General features: G+C 47.0%; 4 protein-coding genes and 2 long non-coding RNA genes across 11 annotated transcripts in view; 2 read left to right on the forward strand and 4 right to left on the reverse strand.

Moving 5' to 3' along the window:
* Positions 1 to 361: 361 nt before the first annotated feature.
* On the reverse strand, positions 362 to 4,050 carry LOC109523779 (poly [ADP-ribose] polymerase 11). Its single transcript, XM_019883183.1, has 8 exons — positions 3,846 to 4,050; positions 3,631 to 3,761; positions 2,670 to 2,790; positions 2,524 to 2,599; positions 2,380 to 2,452; positions 1,915 to 2,042; positions 1,376 to 1,527; positions 362 to 1,310 (listed from the first exon to the last, which is right to left on the reverse strand). The coding sequence occupies exons 2-8, from the start codon at positions 3,745 to 3,747 to the stop codon at positions 994 to 996; spliced, it is 984 nt and encodes a 327-aa protein (XP_019738742.1). The 5' UTR covers positions 3,748 to 3,761; positions 3,846 to 4,050; the 3' UTR covers positions 362 to 993.
* A 72-nt stretch (positions 4,051 to 4,122) lies between these two features.
* LOC109523774 (sodium- and chloride-dependent betaine transporter-like) lies at positions 4,123 to 13,195 on the forward strand. The gene is made up of 16 exons (XM_019883173.1): positions 4,123 to 4,503; positions 4,721 to 4,922; positions 5,738 to 5,872; positions 6,456 to 6,596; positions 6,696 to 6,813; positions 7,567 to 7,620; positions 9,028 to 9,157; positions 9,718 to 9,852; positions 10,850 to 10,953; positions 11,017 to 11,141; positions 11,584 to 11,696; positions 11,774 to 11,911; positions 12,023 to 12,125; positions 12,189 to 12,289; positions 12,363 to 12,509; positions 12,587 to 13,195. Exons 2-16 carry the CDS (start codon positions 4,733 to 4,735, stop codon positions 12,746 to 12,748), a joined length of 1,896 nt encoding a protein of 631 aa, XP_019738732.1. The 5' UTR covers positions 4,123 to 4,503; positions 4,721 to 4,732; the 3' UTR covers positions 12,749 to 13,195.
* LOC109523788 (uncharacterized) lies at positions 5,715 to 11,084 on the reverse strand. Its single transcript, XR_002169845.1, has 4 exons — positions 10,998 to 11,084; positions 9,748 to 9,837; positions 8,485 to 8,672; positions 5,715 to 5,877 (listed from the first exon to the last, which is right to left on the reverse strand). It is a non-coding gene; the product is annotated as an uncharacterized LOC109523788 (long non-coding RNA).
* Positions 11,102 to 18,569, reverse strand: LOC109523789 (uncharacterized). Of its 2 annotated transcripts, none has more exons than XR_002169847.1 (3): positions 18,492 to 18,569; positions 14,123 to 14,191; positions 11,102 to 11,178 (listed from the first exon to the last, which is right to left on the reverse strand). It is a non-coding gene; the product is annotated as an uncharacterized LOC109523789 (long non-coding RNA). The 2 variants fall into 2 exon arrangements; XR_002169846.1 differs by having other exon boundaries at positions 11,128 to 11,214.
* slc6a1l (solute carrier family 6 member 1, like) lies at positions 14,926 to 19,656 on the forward strand. Its single transcript, XM_019883174.1, has 14 exons — positions 14,926 to 16,254; positions 16,316 to 16,447; positions 16,534 to 16,634; positions 16,713 to 16,822; positions 16,951 to 17,083; positions 17,296 to 17,430; positions 17,526 to 17,629; positions 17,707 to 17,831; positions 17,901 to 18,013; positions 18,082 to 18,213; positions 18,273 to 18,375; positions 18,444 to 18,544; positions 19,282 to 19,449; positions 19,545 to 19,656. Exons 1-14 carry the CDS (start codon positions 16,014 to 16,016, stop codon positions 19,638 to 19,640), a joined length of 1,794 nt encoding a protein of 597 aa, XP_019738733.1. The 5' UTR covers positions 14,926 to 16,013; the 3' UTR covers positions 19,641 to 19,656.
* Positions 19,388 to 24,884, reverse strand: part of iqsec3a (IQ motif and Sec7 domain ArfGEF 3a) — a 36,068-nt gene continuing 30,571 nt past the window's right edge. For 2 of the 5 annotated variants that reach the window (XM_019883148.1, XM_019883152.1), the window contains exons 12-14: positions 24,701 to 24,790; positions 24,293 to 24,336; positions 20,223 to 22,358 (exon numbers count right to left, since the gene is read on the reverse strand). In XM_019883148.1, coding sequence (XP_019738707.1) covers positions 21,828 to 22,358; positions 24,293 to 24,336; positions 24,701 to 24,790 — 665 coding nt within the window. In that variant the 3' untranslated portion in view covers positions 20,223 to 21,827. Of the gene's footprint in view, positions 19,481 to 19,610; positions 19,659 to 20,222; positions 22,359 to 24,254; positions 24,337 to 24,700; positions 24,791 to 24,884 lie in introns of those variants that run through there. The other 3 variants (XM_019883151.1, XM_019883149.1, XM_019883150.1) reach the window with 3 other exon arrangements.

Genomic DNA, 24,884 nt, shown 5'->3' on the forward strand with positions numbered 1-24,884 from the left:
ATGTCAGTATGTCACCCTGAAGGGAGTACTGAAGATTTGTGGGCCATTTTAACTTTTTTTAGGAGGTTAAAAAGTCCTCAAATGGCCTTCATCATGATCTTCCTCGCCGTGCGTAGAGGCGGAATGTGTGTGTGTGGTTGGGAACGACGATATTTGTCTATTTGATAGGGAAAAGGGCAATCGTTGAAGGCGAGGGAACGTCAATTTTATTTTTATAAATTCGGTATTTTTGGAGGTTGGGAAGTTTAGATTTGTCATTGGGTTACATTGTTAATCATCAACGCTGTCTGTACGTGCTGCGTACGCCATGACGTCACAATTCGCAGCCCCCAAAATACCCGGATATGTTGTTAGCATCGTTAGCATCACACAACGCACTGCGTTTATTTTGGACTGTTATCTGATAATTACAAGACAAATTCAGCTCTATATTTATCCAACTTCACCTCAACTTGCTCAATGCAAATAAAACATTTATTAGTCACATAATGTGCAAATTACACAAATTTCTGAACATAATTTGACTAAGTTTCTCTGAAACCATACTTGTACTATTGCACCACCTTGTGGCGAATTCCGTCACTTGCTCTTCTCCTCAAGATCGCTGTGGTGTACACAGACGCACAAAGAAATGCGACATCTTAACAAGATGATTTGTGATGCACACATAGCAAAGCGACATTCCGTGTTGCGGTTAATTGTCAACACAGTGCTACACATGTGGAGACCATGAGGGATGTTCAGCGCCAATACATATGCACAAAACAGCCACGAGGATTTATCAGTGAAGTTTCATGACTATTTTTTTCTTTGCCAGAGCTATTTTTCATCAATATCCCTAGGGTGGGCGCAGTGGAAAAACAAAGTCCCCACAGCGATGTCATTGTCCTCATCAAAGGCACTTGAGATTATTCATGCTCTACTTAGGCACAGAATTGCCATGACGTCACTTGAAGTGCTCGTCACTCCAGGCGACGGGAGTGCGCCACGATCTCAGTAGAACTCGATCAGGTACTCCGGGTAGATCTGATTGCTGTCGAAAATGACGTATATTTTCGGGTTGGCCGTGTCGTCCACGCAGCTGTCGAAGAAGTTGGTGAGGCTGGTGTCCTTGGAGGGCGGGCGGCAGTACAGCGGGTGGCCCAGCGTGTACTCGCCCACCAGCACCCGTGCCAAAAACATGCTCTTGTAGGACGGCTCGCTGGCGAAAATGGGGGGCGCCAGCCCGTGCCGCTGCAGGTTGTTGTTGTGCTTGCCCGTGTTGTGGCAGAACTTACTGGAGTACTTGGCATCCCGGGCGAAGTAGCTGCCTGAGAAGCAGGAAAAGGCATTTTCGTCAGAAACGATCACCAGCCAAGCGGAGTCACTTTTGTACCTTTCCCGTAGACGTCGCCGTTGCTTCCCGTGAGACGCCAGTCAAAGTTAAACATGCAGATGGCCTGGATGTTGTTGTGCCCCGTGCCGTGGAAAAGCATCCGCTCTTCAATATCAAGAGTGCGCTTCACTTTTCTCAGCTGCCTTTTCTTCCTTTGGAAAGGGGAAACACACAAACACATTGGATTGTGAGGAAGGGAGAATAAGAGCCACACTGTAAGGGCAAAAAAAAAAAAAAAAAAAAAATCACCCACCAGAAACAGAAATTGAAGTTATGCGAATAAAGTTGAAGAGTTTTCTCATATTTCAGGAAACAAAATTTTGTTTTTTTTTGAACAGTTATACTTTGAGAAATCATTTGGTTTCTGGCTTTTTGTTAACTTTCACGAAACAAAAGCGAGCTAGTAAGCGGAGGAAATTATTTCCGAGTGCATCTTATGGCGCCGGCGAGGAATTTATGAGCGCATTGCACAAGACCACGATTAACAATAGCGTGACTTGCCACTTTAGAGGCAGAATTTCCCCCGCGAGTCCACCGACCTGCAGAAGAATTCCCACAAGTCCAAATTCTGAATCCTCTGGATGGATTTGATGGGTCGATCCATTGTCCTTTCGTACAGTCGGCCCACTTCTTTAAACTCGTAGGTGTCTCGGCCCAACTGGACCAGCTGTCACACACAAAAACAAATAAAGAGCAGGGAATTAGACATCACGAAAAAGTGGTGCCTCGACTTACAAGTTGGATTTACTCCAGATCACAAGTCATTTTTCCTAATTGAAATGAGTGGAAATACTATTCATGTGGATCTTCGCAGAGGATAAAGAAGCTGTGTCAGTGAATATTGCCGTATGTTATGGCTGCACCTGTTGTTGTTCAAATATAAGTCGTTTCAAGGTTATTACTGAGACATTGGAGCTATTTTGTCTGCTCGTCTACAGCATGTTTAGATTTACAGTGAATCAAAGTATCTCAATAAATTGAGCTATCACTTTTTTTTTTTGTACCTGATAGGGCTCGTCCGTGTTGATCCTCTCCCAGTGACACGGCACGGGCAAGGCCAGGTTGTCGCAAATGAACCTAAAGGTGAAGCCAAGGCCATACACCAGATTCGACGGTGCCATGACATGATCTTAACGCCCCACTCTCACCTGAAACCCGTTGCCGAGTGAAGGGAGCGCTTGATCGGCCGCTGCTTCCCCGTCGTCAAGTTGACCTGCCGCATGACTGGCAAAAACACGGACAAACATGAGCGGAACAACCGACCTAAACGTAATTTATCTCGCCAGTGTCGTACCCGAGAAGTCCAGCCGGTACGTGTACTTGGCCGTGTAGAACTCCATGACGCCGCGCTGGTTCCGGGTGTAGCACTGCTCGATCTGAGCACTGGTCACGGAGCAGGCGGCGCTCGGGTCGATCTGCCATGAAATCACCCCGTTCATCACCGTTAAGTGTTTTTTAATTATTTTAATACGAGAACCAAACTTGACCCATGTTACGAGGGTGTTTTTGTTGTTGTTTTTTTTTCCAGGAGTGACCCAAAGTGACTAAAATGAACAGGGAGTGCCACAAAAGAATGCTAAAACACAAACCAAAATGTATTGTCTCTGGTGTATGTTAACACTTTGAAAATCGGCTATGACCAACGTAATCAGAATGTATACTATGCAAACACGATAATGAAAAACAGCAGGATGGTTAGCAACTGGGATAGGTTCTCGCTCACTCGTCACTCTAGTGAAGAAAAAATGAATACAAAACAGATGGCTTCAATAAATCTCGCCAGAATTAGGCCAGTTAAAAAAAAATCCAGTAATACAAACCTGGATTTTCTTTTTCTAGAAAAAAAGTGCACAAAATTGCCATGTGAAATATGACAATTCTCATTTGACTAAATTGATATAGAACATTTCAAAATGACAAAACAAAATTAATTTTCCTCATTTGACTAAATTGATATAGAACATTTCTAAATGACAAAAGAAAATTCATTTTCCTGTTTTCTCTTCTTGACGTTGAAGTTGAGTTCCACAAAATATTTTTTGAAATGCTGCAAACTAAAGTGGGAAGTAATAAATCAATATCAGACGTGGTATGGAAATATGTATCGATCGTGATTATCCTTCACAATTTGTACGTTATGTGCAAAGTATTCTAATATGGCGCCTACGTGTACACGTCACGGAATACCCGTATGGCCACCTATTGTTATGGTGGGGAAAAACAAGCAATCTCACGTGTACTGTCCGGTACAGTACCTCAAACATGTGCCACACCCCGCACTCGGCCAGGTAGAACCAGCACCAGTTGGGCTCCAGTGTGTCCATCTCCTCCACCTCCGGGGACTCATCCTCAGCCGTCCTGGTGGCTAGCATCGCGCTACGTCAAACTGTAGATGTCAAAACAAGACATCGACGACCACCAGGCGAGGGAGGGGATGTAGGGGGTCCAGGACGTGATTTGATTTAGTCACCTTGGCGTCTATCGGGGCAATTCATCCTGGAAGCTCAGTCCGAACATGACACCGCTCGCCGCGGAATGTCGTGACTCTCACGGCGTCGGGATCCCAGTTGCCCGTTGCCATAAAAAGGCGGAATGAAAATTATCAACCAAATCTGCCCTTTTCGACGTTCACTTTCACTTCCTGGTTTGGGATGTTATAGCTAATACGTCACGCCGTCACGCGCCAATCACGTCTGGCTCCTTGGCATTTTCTTTTGCCCCGATTTAGACCTGCACGGTTCACGCGCAAGAAATTAATAGTCACACTTTGACCCGATTTTGGTTGATGAGGTCTACACTACAAGTTCTCGATAAGGGGAAAGCCCAAATGGCTATTTTCGAGTGCAAAATATCACATTATAAAATAAATTGTTCAAAGGAAGGCTTTTGATGCTTCCACTGGACGTTGTCCTCATGATTCACAATAACACATTCACTGATTACAACAACCCCAATTCATACCCCTGTTAGACATGCATTCACCCTTTAGTCCCTTTTTTCCACCCCCAGATATATGCGCATCCTCCAAAGACACACCCCGTTTGAGAACAAGACTTTTCCCTGCTAAACTCCTGCCCACTTCTTCATTTGGAGAGTTTTCCATCCAGGGTTCACTGCAAAGCCCACTGGTGAGTTGCATGTCTCGTTTCTAGGCACTAGAACAAGTTGTGTTTTCTTTAATTAACAGTTAATTGCACTTTGGGGCCAGTAATTGTTTTTTGAACTGAGCAGCAATTGGTCTGATTCCAAAACCAATATAATCTCTGCAAATGAGATAAAATGACAAACATTGTGAGTACAAAAGTTATGAGCAGCTATGTCATGTTAATTATGTGCATGCAACAGACTTGAGACACCATGACTGATGAAGCAACCGGGGTGAATCCCAATGGACAGCCTAATCCCAACAAAATGGACAGCGACATTGGGAGTCCGGCCAGGGCTAAATGGGCCAATAAATGGGAGTTTTTGCTCTCCATGACTGGAGAGATCGTTGGCTTGGGAAACGTATGGCGATTTCCCTATTTGTGCTACAAGAATGGTGGAGGTGAGAGCTGTGTGTGTGTGTGTGTGTGTAGAGAGAGAGAGAGTGTGAGAGAGAGAGAAAGTGTGGGAGTATGTGGGAGTTTGGGAAAGCTGAACTTGATTGTTCTGCAAAATGGCTTCAAGATGTTGGCCCAACACCACTGTAGTTTGATTCCACCCAATAAAATAACCCTCCCAATATCAGTGAAATCTGCATGACAGACATCATAGAACACTTAATTCCAACCCCCGCACATAGTTTTACCCTTTCCATATGTTTTAAACACACCTAAACTTTCGAAAAAAAAAACACTTTTTTAATCTTACAAGCATAAAATGTATAGAAAACACTGAGCGCCTTGTAGCGTTGATGTCCTTGCATGTGCCTTTAAGAGGCGGGGCCAAGAGAGGAGGTATGCGAGTGTCTAAGTGAGAGCAGTGTCCGACAGCAGCTTTTGGACGAATGTGCTGTGTTCTACTGTGCTTTGGTGATTCTGCCTCTCATTTCCCACTTGAAAAGGCACAGCAGTAACAAAGCATACACAAATTCTGCTATGCACAACGTGGCCACCTGGGGGCAGTATAGTACAGTAAGCTGCAATGAAAGTTGTTCTTCGCAGAGGACAAAGAATATATGCGAGCGCGCTCATATGTGAGTATATTGCCGCGCAAATTTTTTACTTGCAAGTCATCGCAAAAATCGCCCAAACGATGGCTCGTAACGTGAAGAACACGTATTCCGGGTCACTCAGATCTCAAGGTACCGATATATTCTGCGGAATATCTTGCAAACCTGTCCGCTTTTGTCTTTTTTTTTCCTCACACCACGGCGCACAGGTGTCTTCCTCATCCCATACTTCCTGTTCCTGGCCTTCGGCGGAATCCCCGTCTTTTTCCTGGAGACGGCACTGGGCCAGTACACCAGTCAGGGGGTCGTCACTGCCTGGAGGAAGATCTGCCCAATGTTTCAGGGTGAGCTAGAGAAAAAAAAAAAATAGTCAAACAAGGCTGAGATTTGTTGAATAGATGAAGATGTGCAGCTGTAGTGGTAAACATTTGTAGACCTTGTGACAAACAAAAAGGGGTGCCTGTTCGCAAGAAATAGTCATGAGTAATGCAACCACGTTGGATATTTTACTGTACTCTTGAAAAAAACATGTGCCAAACAGTTACGGCATCAGCAATTTTTCCACCGCGCGATGTCATCGAATTTTTAGACGTTTTAAATGCCGGAAATTCGATTGGTATTTAATTCTGTGATACTTTTGGCTGCCACTGGAGGGCACCACACTTCTCAAAATGAACACACGGGTCATGACCGCATCATTCTTAAGCTGTTTCTGTCATCGTTCGCACACCAGAACGCATCGTTGGATGTAAGAATTGTTATTATTATTGTCTAATTTGCAAAAATTAACCCAAAAAATAGCTTTGGTGATTGAATGTGATGCAAGATAGAGTTCATTGTCATAGGAAGAGTCTGCATTAAAGCACTTGGGGCGATGGCGGATGTTCTCTTTGTAACAGGCGTTCTAAAAAGCATGTTTGTTGTCAGGTGTGGGAATCGCCTCGCTCATCATCGTCATCTACCTGAACATCTACTACATCGTAGTGCTGGCCTGGGTCCTCTTCTACCTGTTCAATTCCTTCCAGAGTCCGCTGCCCTGGTCCACATGCGACAACGTGTGGAACACCGGTGAGCGGCGAGTAGCGCCTGGCTCCTACGGAACACTCCCTTAATTTTACGGTAAGACGCCCAGGCGCGATTTCCTCATTGCTGGTCTCATTCCCGCAGACAACTGTCACGACCGCACCGGCCTCTACGCCAACCCAAATCTGTTCCACCCCGACGCCAACTGGTCCTTCCTCAACAACGTCAGCACCTACGACTACTTTGAAAACATCAGCAACATGTGAGTCGTGCTTGGGTCTTGCTCGCCTCGAGCTTGAACCCATTCGCCGAGGTCCAATTTCTTCATCTTCGGCTGAGAAACAGCATGAGCAAAGAAAAAAAAAAAACACAAGGGAAAGGTAGCCAAACTATTCTTTTTTGGATCGACACCAAAAAAGGAGAGGTTTTTGGAGCCGTCTGGATTGAGGGGCTCGGGCAGGATTCGGGGTTAGTCGACTATTGTTCAGACTGGTTTTCATGAAACAACCCCTTTTTACTTTTACTTGAGTATTTTGTGTGAGGACGACGCACTCATCTAACCCGAAGCCTTTGGAGAACAAACGGCTTGCTTAAAAATGTTCACATTTCAGCCTATAAGAACTTGAAGTGTAAATACAGGAAAGTCAATTTAAAATAAGTCCTGAGTTGAAAGATTTTTTTTTCCATTGATTTTTTCTTGTATGTGGAGAAAAAAAAAATCATGGAGCGTTGACAGAAATTTTTTTTTAAATTAACCCCACCAAGGTTATTATAGTTCAAGAAAACAAAAATTGAAAACCCCTTTTTGTTAACTAAATAAAATCAACACGAGAGCCCCACTACTTGAAGCAAACGTCACCCATTGCACTTCGTACCGTCATCGAATGTGTGCGACCGATCCAAAAGAAACTCGGCTGGGAAACATTGTGCTGCTCCGCTTTTGCGTCTGTGCGGTAATTGTTGACTCGTCGCCGTCCTTGACTTGCTCATTGTGTGCTTTGCTCCACCTCTGCAGGTCCCTGAATGAATCCTTCTTTATGGTGAAGTCCGCCGAGGAGGAATTCTGGACGTGAGAAAAAAAAAAAGACAACGTGTGGAACACCGGTGAGCGGCGAGTAGCGCCTGGCTCCTACGGAACACTCCCTTAATTTTACGGTAAGACGCCCAGGCGCGATTTCCTCATTGCTGGTCTCATTCCCGCAGACAACTGTCACGACCGCACCGGCATCTACGCCAACCCAAATCTGTTCCACCCCGACGCCAACTGGTCCTTCCTCAACAACGTCAGCACCTACGACTACTTTGAAAACATCAGCAACATGTGAGTCGTGCTTGGGTCTTGCTCGCCTCGAGCTTGAACCCATTCGCCGAGGTCCAATTTCTTCATCTTCGGCTGAGAAACAGCATGAGCAAAGAAAAAAAAAAACACAAGGGAAAGGTAGCCAAACTATTCTTTTTTGGATCGACACCAAAAAAGGAGAGGTTTTTGGAGCCGTCTGGATTGAGGGGCTCGGGCAGGATTCGGGGTTAGTCGACTATTGTTCAGACTGGTTTTCATGAAACAACCCCTTTTTACTTTTACTTGAGTATTTTGTGTGAGGACGACGCACTCATCTAACCCGAAGCCTTTGGAGAACAAACGGCTTGCTTAAAAATGTTCACATTTCAGCCTATAAGAACTTGAAGTGTAAATACAGGAAAGTCAATTTAAAATAAGTCCTGAGTTGAAAGATTTTTTTTTCCATTGATTTTTTCTTGTATGTGGAGAAAAAAAAAATCATGGAGCGTTGACAGAAATTTTTTTTTAAATTAACCCCACCAAGGTTATTATAGTTCAAGAAAACAAAAATTGAAAACCCCTTTTTGTTAACTAAATAAAATCAACACGAGAGCCCCACTACTTGAAGCAAACGTCACCCATTGCACTTCGTACCGTCATCGAATGTGTGCGACCGATCCAAAAGAAACTCGGCTGGGAAACATTGTGCTGCTCCGCTTTTGCGTCTGTGCGGTAATTGTTGACTCGTCGCCGTCCTTGACTTGCTCATTGTGTGCTTTGCTCCACCTCTGCAGGTCCCTGAATGAATCCTTCTTTATGGTGAAGTCCGCCGAGGAGGAATTCTGGACGTGAGAAAAAAAAAAAACAAAAACACGCTTACACCCCCCCACACAAGTTCACACTCATCCGCAGACACCATTTCTTTGACAGCACGAGGTAAACATAAGCGGCTTTCGGCAGCAAAGTGTTCCTCGCCCGCCACATGCAATCGCTTATGACGCCGCATCGAATGTAAACATGGACGCCAGTTGCGCAACTTGGAAGCATTTTGATGTGATCCAGCTGCTCGCCGCCAGCGCGTTGTTCTTTCAACGTCGCAACGCCCCGCTGCACATGCTCTGTTGGATCGTTGCGGCATGTGCCCTTGATTGATTGATTGACAGGCGCTTTTTTTTCTCTCTCGCTCTTCCTGCGCAGCAATCGGGTGTTGAGGATGTCTGAGTCCATGTCCCTCGGCAAGGTGCACTGGGACCTGGCGCTGTGCCTGCTGCTGGCCTGGGTCATTTGCTACTTCTGTATTTGGAAGGGGATTAAAAGCATGGGAAAGGTATGTGGACATAATCGTCAGCGCCCATGAGCAAGTTTCACTTTGTCTATTATTAGTAGAAGTTTAAAAAAAAAAAAGTCTTCAGAAGCCACACTGAAAAAGACACAGGAAGTGTGGTATTTTGGTTTGACATGCCCATTCTCGGGTCATTTTCACGGTTCAGCGGCCGCTTGGAATTGTCTCTTGAAAAATGTCAGCCTCTCAGGCCCGTCTCGCTTTGCGATTTTGAATTTGGGAAGCATGTCTGTCAAGCACGAGACACACACAAACACACACACACAGAAAAAATTGGCCCTGCTATGAGGAGGCTATTTTGCGGAGTCACTTTCAAAGACGAACAAATTGCTCACAAATGTGAACCATGTGCACTTGACACACGAGTGCCTTTAACCCGTTCAGGGACGGCGGTGACGACAGTGACAGGCCTAGCATGTCATCAGCTTACAGGTTATCATTACTGGTACATGAAAGGGTTAAATCACCAAAACGGGTTTCATTTTTTTTGTTGCTTTTGGTGGGTGTGCGAGAGCCCGTTAAATATTTGACACGCGACGTTGCAGGTGGTGTACGTGACGGCGACCTTCCCATACCTGATGCTCATCATCCTCTTCATGCGAGGGGTGTCGCTGCCCGGTGCCAGCGAGGGCCTGAAATACTACCTCTTGCCCGACTTCAGCAGGCTGCTCAGCGCCGACGTAAGAAGAAAAAGGGAAAATATCACATTTGAAGAGCAAACATAACCTACGCGGGGCCCCTTCGTGCGACCGGCGCATGATGCGGTCCTTATCCGTTTCTCCTTCCTGCCTCGTTTCCGCTCCCAAGCTTTTCCTCCTTAACAAGAAAAACAAACCGAGAAAGCAAAAGCGAGCTGGGATCCGTCAAGCGCATTTAAGCAGCACCCCCCCTCCCCACCCCCCAGGTTTAATTCATTTTATGGGCGCAAAGCGCACGAGCGCGGGTGTCGTCAGTATCGAGATGCGTGTCCGGTCCCGCGGGGGGAATACCGAGCTGTACTGGGATGGATGGTTGGCATGCTTGAGCACAATAGGAACATGTGTTGCTGGATATTAAAAGCGGAGTGTTGCCGTCTTGAAAGCAAGCGTTAGGAGTCAGAGGTCATCACCCCGTGGCGGTCATGCCCGCGCGGACTTCCTCTCGCTATCTATAGATTCTCGTCAATTCTTGTGAAAAAAGACGTCTGGAATTAACATGTGCGACATGTTACAAATAGGGACGTTATGCAACGCGGTTCCTTTTCAGGCCGGCTTTTGCTTACGAGGATCAAACATCTGGCCGGGTTCCGTTCCCCTCATGTGAATGTGTCTCCTTTGTCTTGAGTGACTCAGTGGGCGCCCGGGATCGATGTCCCAAAAAAAAAAAAAAAAAAAAAAAAAAAAACAGAGGCAGAACATAACAGCTTCCTCTGTGTGAGCCGAGCGGCCATGTGTCAGCATGTAAATTGCATCCGATTTATTGGTGCCCGTCGCTAATGGCAACCATGTGTTGTCGGCTGGGAAAGCACTCGCGCCGGAGCCGCCGGGATGGAGGCGCCGGTGAAAATGTCGCGCGGGTTGTAAGGAAGGGGGGCGTTGGACAGCTTTGACTACAAAATGGCAAAAAATGTAAATCATTCGCAAAGTTTCGCTATTTCTCCTCTGTGTTATTTACTGATAAAAGTTTTGCCCTGTGTAGGTTTGGCTGGACGCAGGGACTCAGGTGTTTTTCTCCTACGCTGTCTGCCAGGGAGTCCTGACTTCTCTCGGCAGCTACAACAATTACAACAACAATTGCTACAGGTACAAGTGAACCAGCGGTACCACCTCATGTTGAGATTACTGACCGGTGTGCGCTCGCAACAGGGACTGCGTGGCGCTGTGCCTTTTGAACAGCGCCACAAGCATCTTCGCCGGCTTCGTGGTGTTCTCCACGCTGGGCTTCATGGCGTTCAACTTGGACCTGGCGGTGGAGGACGTCGTTCACAGTGGTGGGTCCTGGTTGGCGCTCGGCGGCCTGTTTGTGTTCTGCATTGAACAGAGATGGCAAAAGAATTTCTAGGGCTGGAAAAAAAAGTCAAAGATGAATTTTTTTTATGAACCTGAGCTCACAACAGCCAACGCGACAATCTCATTCGCTGACACCCACGTCACTCACCAAACCAGGCCCTGCCTTTTAAAGCCACAGTCAGATATTCTACATTGGCGTGAGGATGGCGACCCAAGCTGACATGCACATTTTCATGTTTAATAATGAAATCTGATTAATCGATGGTAGGGCTACAGGTATCGATTAATTAATCTATTATTTTGTCGATGAATCAGATTTTTAAAATGACTTAATTTCCATTGCTTGATTCAAATAGCAACAAAAGATTCAGTGTAGTGATTCCTTGGCACTGGTATTTATGTCTTACTGCGTCCGTCCCCAAGGTCCCGGTTTGGCCTTCATCGCCTACCCCAAAGCGCTCTCAATGCTACCCGGCAGCACTTTTTGGACTGTGCTTTTCTTCCTCATGATGCTCTTCCTGGGTCTGGACACGCAGGCATGTGCCATGCATCCTCATACACTAGGTCTCCTTTTTGAAAAATAAACAAAGAGCTCAACTGTTTTTCTTCACAGTTTGTGTGCGTGGAGAGCTTAGCCACGGCCATCAGCGACCTGTTCCCGAAGCATCTGAGGAGGCCCTGCGCTCGGGAGATCCTGGTTTTGGTGATTGCGGCCGTCTGCTTCCTGCTGGGCCTGCCCCTCGTCACCGAGGTAACGCAGCAATTCAGGCAGCCGCCTGATGGTCAAAGAAAGAAAAGCTAACAGACACCGAAATGTTATTTAATTTAATGTAATTTAAAATAGTTTTTTTTTTTCTTAAAGGGAGGAGTCATGCTCTTCCACCTGATTGACAGCTTCGGGCCGAGCGGGACCAGCCTGCTCATCATCGCCTGCTTTGAGAGCGTCGTCATCGGCTGGGTGTATGGTAGGTGGCTGTGTTGATAATTAATACAAGAGTGATTTTGTATGAAATGATTTGCACTCACAGGTGCGGATCGTTTCTTGGACAACATCGAGGACATGATCGGGTACCGTCCGTTTCCCGTTCTGAAGTACTGCTGGTTGTTCGTCACGCCGCTGCTCTGCGTGGTGAGCTTCCTCGGCCACTTCTCGTTGTTGTCGGCGTCGCATCTGTCTGTCTGACTGACCGACTGGCTTCCAGATCACCATGTTTTTCGATCTGGCCAAGACGCATTCGCTGATGGTGTACGACTACCAGCTGGGCACGTGGGCCTTGGCCGTAGGCTCGCTGCTCATCCTCACGCCGCTCATTTTCATCCCGGCGTTCATCTTCGTCACATTGTGCAGGGTGAGTGCTTGCCACGATCATTTTTGAAAACATTTTCTGATCTTGTCTTCTCACGTCGGCTCGTATCGCCCAACAAGACTCCCCAGAGCATGACGACGCCTTCCAGCGAGCTCCGCCAGGCTCGGCCTCACAGTCCCGCCTTGACGGTGTGCGACTACGTCGTCCACGGGCCTGTCCGAGCGAGGGTGGCGAGAGGAGGCGACGAGAAGATGGCGACGGGGGAAGTCAGCAGCGTTTAAAAGACTCATGGCGTCATGTGGCGTGTTTAGAGTTAAAAGGTTTTCAGGGACCTCTTAGCAGACCCTTTTGTTATTTTACGTCATTTAACACAGCCCAAAACCGGCACCAATTGGCGAAAATCTGGCAAGTAACTGACATGGCCTGAAAAGGTTTCCTATTGGTGCCACAAGATGGCAGTGAAGCACTTCTTTTGTAAATGAAACTCAACTCACTTCAACATTCAATGTGTTTAGAGGTATGAGATCCTTGATTTAAGACCCCCCACAACTAGATGGCGACAGCAAACGTCACACAATCCGCCCGCCATCAGTCCACATTGGTTTGCTTGGACGTTATTAGCCTGTGTTGGAAATGCGACATTACAATGGTGTGCCAACCGCCAAAAAGAAGTGCAGAACAACGAGGACGGACAAAACATTAGGTGGAGTCATGTTTTGTGCTCGTGTTTTTTGCCGTTGCAGGTTCTGTGGAGGACAAATGTCATGACTGTATTTTTCTACATTACAATACTGTTAAATGCAAATTTTCTTAAAAAAAAAAAAAAAAAAAAAAAATGTTGAAAAAAATATTTTTTGTGGGAGGCTGGAACGGATTAATTTCATTTCCATTCATTTCAATGGGGAATGATGAGTTAAGATGTGAGTGTTTTTGGGATACAAGCGCCGTCAATGGTGGCAGAGCATTTTGTCCTCCATTCACTTCTACACAGTTCCCTGACACCAAGACTGCACCAAATCATTAGTTTCATTTTTTTTATTTTAATTTCACAAAAATCAACATTTGAATGGGAATTTGCTACGCTGCATGTATGTTGTATATGTGCCCTGTACTTTATATGATGCTTCAGTAGTTCTGACGTGTCCCTCCTCTGTACTACAAACGTATACTTTATATAACACTTATAACAAATCTCCCCTGCTGTGTGCCACATTCTTTTGAGGTCGATCACGTGTGTGTGTGAGATGTGAATCGGCATTCGATGAGCGCATGCCTCTGTATGTTTAGTTGCGCCACAGTTGACGGAGGATAATTAAGCCTGATTGTGTGCGCTTGTACAAACGCTGGCTTGCCTACATGGACAGTATGTACTGTGCGGGCAATTGTATACATTCTTTTTTATTATTCAAATAAATACCAGAAACACTATGATTATGTTGTCATTGGGCACGTTGGAATTGTTTGGTCATAGATTGGATTACATTGATTGGGCTTTCGCAGAGAAGGCTGATTAACCCTTTGATGGACAGCGGTTGCTACAGTGGAAAGCTTATCACGTTATCAGGTGACAGGGTGCATGAAAGCGTTCATTCGGACGGATTGGAGAGAATGATAACGCAGCAGGTAGAAGAAATGGAAAACTGACTGTCACTTACAGATTATAGCTGGCTCCATATTTTCACTTCCTGTCGGTGTGATGGCCGCGCATCCCAATTCTTCTGTTCCTAGGAGAAGATAAACATTTCGTATTATTTATGAAGTGGCACTTTTTCCTCACAGGGCTAAACATAATCATTTTTTTTTTTGCAGACATATGCAATTCATTTCCCTGCCTATTTTCATCCCAACTATACACACAATTTCCTCTCAATTTACACAAACATAAAGCATCTCCAATTTCCATCACGGAAGACGAATGAGCCGTCTCACAATGCGCCGGCGCGCTGACGTGTGGATGAATTTTTCAACTGACAAGATGAAATCCCATCGAAGGCGCCTAATGAGGCCTTCCCCTCTTTATCGCCGTCATCACGCACCAAGATGGCCGCCCGGTTTGCGGCTGTCAGAGCCGGTTTCCATCTGTGTTGTTTACTAGGCCGCCGATCGATGCGGCTTAATTTTGATTCTCCCGAGTGTCGCCGGCAAAGATAACGAGGGGCGATGACATCCTGAAGCCGCTGTCGAAAGCAAAATTAAAGTCAAAGCGACGACTGCCGTCTTGTGATGTTACGACTTGTGAACTTTTACTTTCCACAGTTGTCCAAATATTATTGCGCTAATTTCCTCCCTTCAGTCTCCTCTTCAGGAGGTAAAATGCAGGACCTTCCACTTTTTCCTCCCCTGATGAAGCCCTTTGTTGCCTTGGCAAGTGTGTTTTGGTCTTGTTGATATTGTTGCATGATGAAGCTTCTCTTGGTTAGTTTAACATTTTTCTGTGAACTGCCGGACAATATGGTTTTGTGGGCTTCAGAATTCATTGTGCTGCTACGAGTGTCAACCACACACATACAGATACACCCATGACACACCATGTGCCACCATTCTGCGTGTATGTGTGTGTGTGTGTGATCGGCATATCCCATATGCCCGCAGGCGGTCCCGGGCACTGAGCTGTAATCAAAGCAGGCACACAGGTCGAACTTTATTAGCAGCCACTCGATAGCCGCGGCTAACAAGGACAACCGGCAGCGCGCCGATACGGCAGAGAGAGAGCGGGAAACGTCGGCGAGGTCTTGTCGGGGAGCGGAGAGCCTCCCGTGGGCCTGAGGAGGCAGCCCCAATTGACACTTTTTTTCCATGACCTTTTGAATCAAGTTGCGGTGAAGGAGTTGATGAGGTGGACATTTGCGCAAGGTAAGGCCGTTCTTCCCTTTGACATCCCGCATGGCTGAGAAAGACAAAAGCTTGATTGGTAATGGAGAGCAATCAGAAACTCAGCTTTATCTTATTAGAAGAAGTCACTTGACACAAGGACGCACGTTCCTTTGATTGAAATTGAATTTACTTTTCGCTCCGACGACCCCCCCCACCCCCCCATCCCATTAAAAAGTAATCCAAATTTCAAAGCATGGATCCTCTGCATGGCTGCACAATGTCTTCTCATGAGCATCAATCAGCATCTACCTATAAATATTGCAGCGATGTGATTGCGCACTCAGTGCGGTGATCAAATGAAAAGTGGCGATGTGAACGTTTTCTAGGCCAATCAATCACCGGCAAATGCTTCCCCCCTCACTGTGCCAACTTTCTGATGCTGGAATAAGTAGATATTATTCACCATCTTTTGTGCTACAAGGTACCCGCCATCTCTCGTGGACTTTGGCAAATTGCTTCGACTAATAATAAACCCAAAGTCACGGAACCCCCCCACCCCACCTCCCCCAGGTCCAGGTGCTAACTAACCTTCAGTTATCGTTTCTTCATAGCTTTTCAGCCTATTTGCATCTGTTGACCGAAGAACCAAAAGCCATCTTGAGAACATCTCCCCGAGCAGGACTTTTTCGCAGAGCCCCAAAAGAATCCACTTTCTCGTTGGCGGTCCCCGCCATGGGCAAGACCGGACAGAGTACGGTGGACTTAAACTCCCCGAGTGACATCAGGCAAGCGGTTCCCTTTGAGCAAATGGCGCACGCGGCGCCCCCTGCGGACCGAGACGAGCCAAAAGAGGAGCCGCCCGACCGAGGCAGCTGGAAAGGCAAGTTTGACTTCCTGCTGTCGTGCGTCGGGTACGCCATCGGCTTGGGGAATGTCTGGAGGTTCCCATATTTGTGCGGCAAGAATGGCGGAGGTAAGTTCTGCTCGATCGAGACCTCGCTTTCACACAACTGATTCGTCTCATTCCCGTCAAGGTGCTTTCTTGATCCCGTACTTTTTGACGCTGGCGTTTGCCGGGATTCCACTCTTCTTACTGGAGACGGCTCTCGGACAATTCACCTCGGTGGGAGGGCTGGGAGTGTGGAAGCTCATGCCGATGATGAAGGGTAAAGATGACGTGAACGTTCCTCCATGACGCAGGGAAGTGAAAATGGTCGAAGTAGAACTGTGGCAAACGTGTTTGTGTCGGCAGGTGTCGGTCTGGCCGCCGTGGTGCTCTCCTTCTGGCTCAACATTTACTACATCATCATCATAGCCTGGGCCCTCTACTATTTGTTCAACTCCTTTGGGTCGGTACGTTCGAAGGAAGACTTCCGCCGAGACTTTCGTTGCCCGGGTTCAGATTTTTTTTTTCTGTTTCCGTGTGTGCAGGAGCTGCCCTGGCAAAACTGTGACAATCCCTGGAACACGGCGAAGTGTTTCTGCAACTACAGCCTGACGGACACCACCAACCTGACCAGTGCTGTCACAGAGTTCTGGGAGTGAGTCTCCGTGGTCTTTTCCCTTCCAGAGAGATTTGGACACTGCGGCTTTGCGCAATCGGGATAAATCCACGGACGTCAGCGGATTTTGGGAGTGACTCTAACATCACTTGTTGGTGTTTTCCAAGGCGTAACATGCACCAGTTATCCAGCGGTCTGGAGGAGCCCGGGGAGCTCCGTTGGCCCCTGGTGGGCACCCTGGCGCTCGCTTGGGTTCTGGTCTATTTCTCAATCTGGAAAGGAGTGGAGTGGACGGGGAAGGTCAGACTTTTATTGTGTCGTTCAAAATGACGGGCAGGCGCAAATGAAATTAATTTTTATCTTCTCTCGCTGAAGGTTTAACTTTGAGAAATGTCAACCACTAAGGATGAGGTGGAGAAAATGTCACGCGGTGTTAATTGGAAACGATGGAGATGATAGAGGCAGATTTCAGACTTGGCTAAAGGATCCACAAAACTTTTCTCTCCATTCAGGTGGTGTATTTTTCGGCGACCTATCCCTACTTTATGCTCTTCATCCTGTTCTTCCGCGGGGTCACCCTCCCGGGAGCCATCGACGGAATCCGTTTCTACATCACCCCGGACTTCAAGAAGCTCATCAGCTCTGAGGTAAAATGTCCTCAATACACACGATTCAATTTCTTGCTTGGTCTTGTCCGAAAATTGCACATTGACAATTTTACGTCCCACTTTTGTGTCTTTAGGTGTGGCTAGACGCCGCCACCCAAATCTTCTTCTCCTACGGCCTAGGCCTGGGCTCGCTCATCGCACTGGGTAGCTACAACAGCTACAACAACGACGTCTACAAGTACGGACCGCATCTCGACATTGTACGCCGACGGCCATTTTGTTTCCCGCTGCCGACCGCGCTATCGTCCATTCCAGGGACTCCATCATCGTGTGCTGCATCAACTCCTGCACCAGCATGTTCGCCGGCTTTGTCATCTTCTCCATCGTGGGCTTCATGTCGCACATCACAAAGAAACCTGTTCAGGAGCTGGCTGCTTCGGGTATTCGACGGACGCGTTGGGACTTGTTCAGCTCCGAGTGGCGCTAATGGAGTGTTTGTGAAATAATAGGTCCTGGCTTGGCGTTCTTGGCGTACCCACAGGCGGTCACGCAGCTGCCCATGTCATCTCTGTGGGCCATCCTGTTCTTCTCCATGCTCATGATGCTGGGATTGGACAGCCAGGTACAAACAACTCACAGGGCAAAGAAAAAAAGACAAGCCAATAACCCTTCTTGCCGCTTTCCAATCAGTTCTGCACGGTGGAAGGCTTCATCACAGCTCTGATGGATGAGTATCCCTTATTGCTGAGGAAGCGGAAGAAGGTGTTCATCTTGGTGGTCTGTTTCGTGTCCTTCATCATCGGGTTCTCCAACATCACACAGGTACACCATATGACAAAACAACCCCGGTAGGTGCTACATTTTCCCCGCGTGTCTTCCAGGGTGGCCTGTACGTGTTCAAGCTGTTTGACTATTACTCAGCCAGCGGAATGTGCCTCCTCTACCTCGTCTTCTTTGAGACCGTGTCCATCGCCTGGCTTTACGGTAGGAAGCATCCGGGGCCGGTGGCAATTTCTCATCTTTTTGCCCTGACGTCGATTTTGATGGCGCAGGCGCCGAGAGTTTCTACGACGACATCGAGGACATGATTGGCTACCGACCCTGCGTTTGGTGGAAGCTGTGTTGGAAGTTTTTCACGCCGCTCATCTGCCTGGTAGGCGGACAGGAAATGATTTCATTGACTCGACCTCTGTGACACCAATCTGTCACTGTCTTGTTGTCACTCAGTCAAACTGGTGACGATCAATATGTCTGGTACTGTTGCGGTCGAGAAACAACAAGAGAAACATTGATGGGCAAAATACAACTACTTCCAGGAGGTCCTTGGTACTATTCAAACATTGGAATCAAACATCCAGCTTCCTTGGGGGTAGCTAGCTCAGAGAGATTCAAAACACAGTTAGCGCTAGCATGCTAATAAGTGGCTAGCATGCATGCAAATCAAACACCCTAACATCTTAACAGAAACACATGGTTAGCCTAGCCTAAACTGCAAGCCAGCTAAGGATGGACAGGATTAAACTTTCACATTTTCATGAAAATGTCAAACTAGAAGAAGAAATGTGAAGGGTTTCTGAATGAAAAATGACAACGGTATGGAATGCTAAACATGTAGGGATTTTTTAAACATGAAACCGCGGCAATTGGCTTGCTAGCTTCGCCTAGCTGCTAGCCTGTTCTGGAAAGGTTTGACCCGCCGCATTCATGTTGAATAAAAAGTCCAAATAAATCAGATAAAACATTGCCATTGTACATAAAAATGCAAAACAAAAAAAAAAACATAAAATAATGTCAGCCCAGCGTCGTCTGTTTACGTGCAGGCTTGACTCCAAATGAATGCAGTGTTGTCGCATCACATTCCCCGTGTAAGTCAAATCGCTTTTATTTCAGGGTGTGTTTACCTTCAGTGCAGTGGAGATGACGCCGCTGACTCTGGGCAAGTACGTGTACCCTGTGTGGGGCCAAACCATTGGCTGGTTCATGGCCTTGTCGTCCATGGTCCTCATCCCGGGCTACGTGGTCTACATGCTGTTCACCACGCCGGGATGCATCGAGGAGGTACAGTGTCACTCTCGCCCGCTTTCTCTCCCTACTTGGAAATGACGCAGGAGGGGGGTGAACAGAAACAAATATTGCTCTTTTGTGACCTTCAGCGCTGGAAGAGGATGACGACGTCGCAGCAGGAAGTCAAGCCACCGGGTCACGACGTTTTTACGCACACTGGGAATGTTGGTGAAGCCCTCGTCTAGCCCACCCTTCTGTCATCCCTGAAATAATAATCATGCCGTCACAGCGGATTTAGTGACACTTGGATGTATTTTACTCGGGCATTTTACAGCTTTAAAAACAAGGAAATTCTGTCAATCATTGCGATTCTCGGCCATCATACAGTAATGCGATACTTTAGCATATATAACAATGTAGGCCATACTTGGTGTTTTTGACGACATAAACGGACAAAAAAGCAATGGACGCCACATTTACAATGTTAGACGCCCGTAAATATGTTGTCAGCAAATTGTGTTTTTGGTGTGCTGAATGTGTGGTAATACAATTAAAAAAAAAAAAAAAAAAAAAAAAAAAAAAAAAAAAAAAAACCTAAAATAAAAATCAGGACAGAAAATTATTGTTCGATTTCTCCGGTGTGCTATCATGAAGTGTCCTGTACTATTTGAACACTCCAACTCGCTGTTATGTATCTTAATACTTGAACCTGAATGCACTGTAATTGAACACTGACATAAAATGGCGACAGATAAATATTCATACTCTTGAAAAAAAATTAAATCAAAATAAACCCCTCCAAGAATCGAGCATAGCAAACACAGACGGACTTGAATGATGTTTAATAGCATGTTGATATACTGCAAAGACAGTTCAAGAGAAGAATTCACCCGCGGGAAGTGATGGCTCATTTCTCTCACACTCCCTTATCGTTAACTTTTTTTTTTTAAATTAATTAAATGTAAATTCCCTAACATGGTGTCATTACGTCATTCATGAAGCAGTGCACTTGTATATATGGGAGAGCCCTTTGGTCGGTGTCCTGTCGTAGGTGAAAGTCAGCCACTCGCGGGACTCCTTAAATGCTACATTGGTTGCCATGGTAACGTCCCGTACACGCACACACGGACATAAAGCATCTCCCAAGGAAACGAGACAGTTAAGGAGGGGCGGCGGGGGGAGAAAAAAAGAACCTGACATTACCACTCACACACTTGTTTCAATCATGCACATGGGGCCAACATGCAAAACAAATGAAAGAGGAACAAACGCTTTTTAACGTTATGTTTTTCAAACCAATGAAAATAAATCAACCAAAGTGCTCATTCTTGCTATTTTATGGTACCTTGGCGTGTTGATGCGATGCGAAAATCTCTCGAAATAGCACAAAGAGCTGCAATAACGCTGATATTGTGCCGATGCATTAAGCAGGATTTGCTCATTTCTTTTTTTTTTTCTCATTCTCTTTTTTCCCCCACTTTTAAGTCAATGTGATGTTACCGGTGAATAAAACAGGCGCCCAGAGTTAAAAAAAAAAAAAAAAAAAATCTGCCTGGTGGCTGACAGCTGACTGGTCGGGTCTGGGAGCTCAAGCTCACTTGGGGCATTTTTGTTTTAATGCATAAAAGATGAGGAGCGGGGCATCGAATGACCCGTTTCAGAGTGAGGGTCATGTGATTATTAAAAGGCTGCTTGTCCTTTCCGACATCTTTAGGATGTGATATTTACAATCGGCGCTCGAGGAAAAGAGATCAGATAACACCCTGCTTATTATCATCAGCATTTTCTAGCTCTAGCGTGAGGGGCTGTTGATGATCCATTTTGTTTTTCTTGCTTTTTGGGGATAAATGTCAGGCTACAAAGATAAGCAGGAGATATGAGAAGACAAAACACGCGGAAAGTGAGTGGCAAAACACGCACAAAGGCTTAGAAAAAAGAAAATAAACGGGGAAATTCGAGATTGCCTGAAAAAGCGAAGAAGTGTCATCGTCCCCCTACAAGAGAAACTTGGCGGCCACAGTGCGTCTCACTTTTGAAAGTCTGGTGAATATAAGCAGTCCATTTCCTGGAGAAGCGAAAAAAAAAACCCCAAAGTAGCAGCCAGCGTGGCAGCCGTGTCCATCCATCCATCATGAATAAATGTTTGGCTTTGCAAATGTCACTTTTTTTTTTTTTGGCACAACAGTCGCAGGTGAGGATATTTCCGCTCTTTGTCCATCCACAATTTGAGCTCCAGTTAAAAAGGTGTTTTGAAAATCAAGTCACATGTCATCTACACATGACGTTGCTTGGTTTTTCTTTTTCAAATCTAAGCATATTTTGCTAAATATAATTATAGAAGTATTTTCGGTATTCTTCCGATGATATCTTTCATCTGTATGTACATTTGTACTGTTAAATGGCGTGAGTGGGGTGAATGACATGAAATCTATTTACACCATGCTCCGAGAGCCGCTAGGGGTCCGATGTAGACTGAGGCGGGGGTCGGGGGGGATGTATTGGTGCGGGTGGTTGTACGGCGGCGGCGGCGGCGGGAGAGGGGGTTGGTGGCCGTCGCTGCCGCCGCCGCCGCATTGCGAGGCGTCGGGCGAGCGCAGCGGCGTGGACGTGGCCGACTGGCTCAGCTGGTAGTGCTGGTAGTAGTGGTGCGGGTGGAAGTGGGGGAGCGAGTGCGGGCGGGGGTCGGGGGGCGCGTGGCTGAGGAATGCCTCCATGCGGGCGTGGCCGCCGTTGTCCAGCATGATGACCTTGACGATCTGCTGACACTGGATGAGCGCCTCGGGCCGCAGGTCGGCCACGCTGGCGGCGGGTTGGGGGCGTGGCCGCTGGGCCGGGGTGCTCAGGTGTTGGGGCGAGGCGGCGAGCCCCGGGTGGAAGAGCAGCTCCCCCCCGTGGTTAAGAAGACCCGCGTTCTCGGGACTGCTGCTGAGCTGGTACGTCTGAAGCCTGTTGTGAATTGACACCTAGTTTAGAAAACAGCCAAGAGAACAGCATCAAATGTTATCAAGCTGGTTCCTCCGCTACGATCCGTCAAGCCCTCTTTATTCTTTTTTTTTTTTTGAGGGGGGAGGGTGAAGGTGGTGGTGAAGTCAGAACACACACACGCACACACGTGGGGGGGGGTGGGCTTGGTGCGGTCCTCCGTGGATGCTGGCAACACTGATGGGAGTTGTGCGTGAGGGGTGGGGGAGTGAGTGAGCCCGGTGGTTCCAAAGGGGACACTGAGGGCACCTGCATCGCCCTTCCAAACCACTGTGTGGCGCTATGCGGGAGGGGACAGCGGACACGAGGATACTCGGGGGAGGGATATTGAGTGGAGGGAACCAGAACATGTGCGGTTGGTAGAAGAGGAGGGGGGGAAGCACACAAGACGTCCAACAAGCAACGAGGCACGATGCACAAGTCACATGATTCAGACTATTCTTTTATATTGGATGTGCAGCTCGTCTCGGAGATGATTTTTTTTTTTTTTTTTGCAGTCAAGACAAAGTCGATCAATCCATGACATAAGAGCGCACTGCAGCGGTGGCAAACCTCTCTTGTGTCACAGCGCAATTTCACCTCAAGATAGAGCATCCAACCGATAAAGTTCTCATCACCAGAGTTGGAACAGTTTGGGATTTTGCATTCTACAAAGTAGTAAGTCCTAATCCCGTACCGGTAATTGGTTCGAACCTTTATAATTCAGAACAAGAACACGATAATCATCCAGTCCTTAAGCAGACCTTCCTGGGAGTGTTCCGTCAATTTTGGAACGTCGGATCCAAGATGGGTGAGGTCATCCCTTGACGGCGTTCCGATCATCTTCCAGCGCAAATGACTGGGAGTGGCTTTTACACAATCAGCCAGGGTAGGTCCAAGATTGGATCCGCAGGCAGGTTTTCATGCCGGTAATATTTCAGTTTTTCAGGGCGGGTTAATGGTCTCAACTGCGTTTGGCGGCTCCTCGGCAGTTATTGATCCTTCAAGGTAATGACCCCTGTGATATTTATTCCTGCTCAGGTCTTCATCTACTATTCTATAAATCGGTTTTGACAAGCTTGTTGACTCCTTTGTGGACAGCCGCGATTCCTTTCCGACAACAAGCTGCTTGGAGAGGATTCTGACAGCGAACCGATCAGGTACTCGTTTTTTCTTTCCCCGCCACTTTGCGAACATGAGCTGATTGTCCGTCTCGTCACGTCGCATCAGCATCGGCGAGCAGCTGTTTGGTGACTTTGCACGGCAACTTCCTCCAACTGCGGACGGGATGAAAGGATGGAGACCGAAGAGCTGCGCTGTGCACTGCGGCGACGGCCCGACAACCCCACCCGCCGGCAACCCACTTCCTCTCCTCTCCTGGACAAATGCGCTGTGACAGCTAACGTTTCCTTCGCACCGGCCCGCTGACATTTACCGCAGCGGCCTGTGTGGAAGGACGGAGAGGACAATCTCTCACAATGAGAATCATTTGAAATCCCAAATGAAATCAATTGCCCCCCCCGCAAAAAAAAAAAAAAAAAGCTCAATATCTAATTAAGCCACCAGGAAGACAGGGCCGAGTTATATTCAATGTCAACTTGAGGCTGCATGCGCGTCCTCTGCCTCCGGGGGGCGCACCGCCGCAGAGAAGCAGAATGGGAAAAGGTCATCCTGTAGCGACAAAGCCTCCAGGATAATGTAGTCGAGATGGCTTCTGTTTGCACGAGATGCTTGTCCAGGCCTTTGGATGAGTGGAAATAGGGGATCCAAATGCATTTGTTGTTGTTGGTGGTGGGTTTTTTTTTATTGGTGTCCCTCTTAATTTGATGCTCATGCATCTGTGTATATATTTTGTATCGATCCGGGTTCCTCCTAACTACGCTAGCTTGAGCACTTACCTGTCGTAGGGGGCGTGGCCTTGTCGTTAAGCACTCACCTCCACGGCATTTTGTCCACTTCTGTCCTCCGCCTCCTGGTTTCCTGAAGCCACATTGTTACATTAATGCCGCTAACATGTTGCGTAGGTCCCAACCTTTACTGAGCCAAGGCACATATTTTAAATGACAAAAATCGCAGAGCACATTGCGCGAGACAACAACACATATTAAAAAAAACAAAACAAAAAAACAACACTCACCCGCAATTTTTTCCATCATGTTTTAAAATAAAGTCTTAAGAGAAATAGCCTTCTCCAGTTTTGTAATTTATAAAGTAATTATCATGCTACCACATCAAAGTGAATTTTGCTAGCACGTCTACGCCGTTTTGTCATGCTAACACACAAAGCTAACAAGCTCTTTTCTCCTTTAAAATCGGTGGCGTAGTCGAGCTTCATATTACCTACCTGCCGAGTCACCGTGTTTTCCCCGCAGCTCCAGTTGCGTGCCGTTGTTGATCGGCTGCGTCTTGGACCCCTGCTGCTTCTCCAGCTCCCCTGAAGTGAGCCAACGAGAGCATAAGACAAGCACCGCCGCCCCCATCCTCATCAGCATCATCGCGGCGGCATTGCACGGGCGTCGACGTGCACC

The sequence above is a fragment of the Hippocampus comes genome, unplaced genomic scaffold (genome assembly GCF_001891065.2).
Source record: "Hippocampus comes isolate QL1 unplaced genomic scaffold, H_comes_QL1_v1.1 scaffold38, whole genome shotgun sequence".
Lineage (NCBI taxonomy): Eukaryota > Metazoa > Chordata > Actinopteri > Syngnathiformes > Syngnathidae > Hippocampus > Hippocampus comes.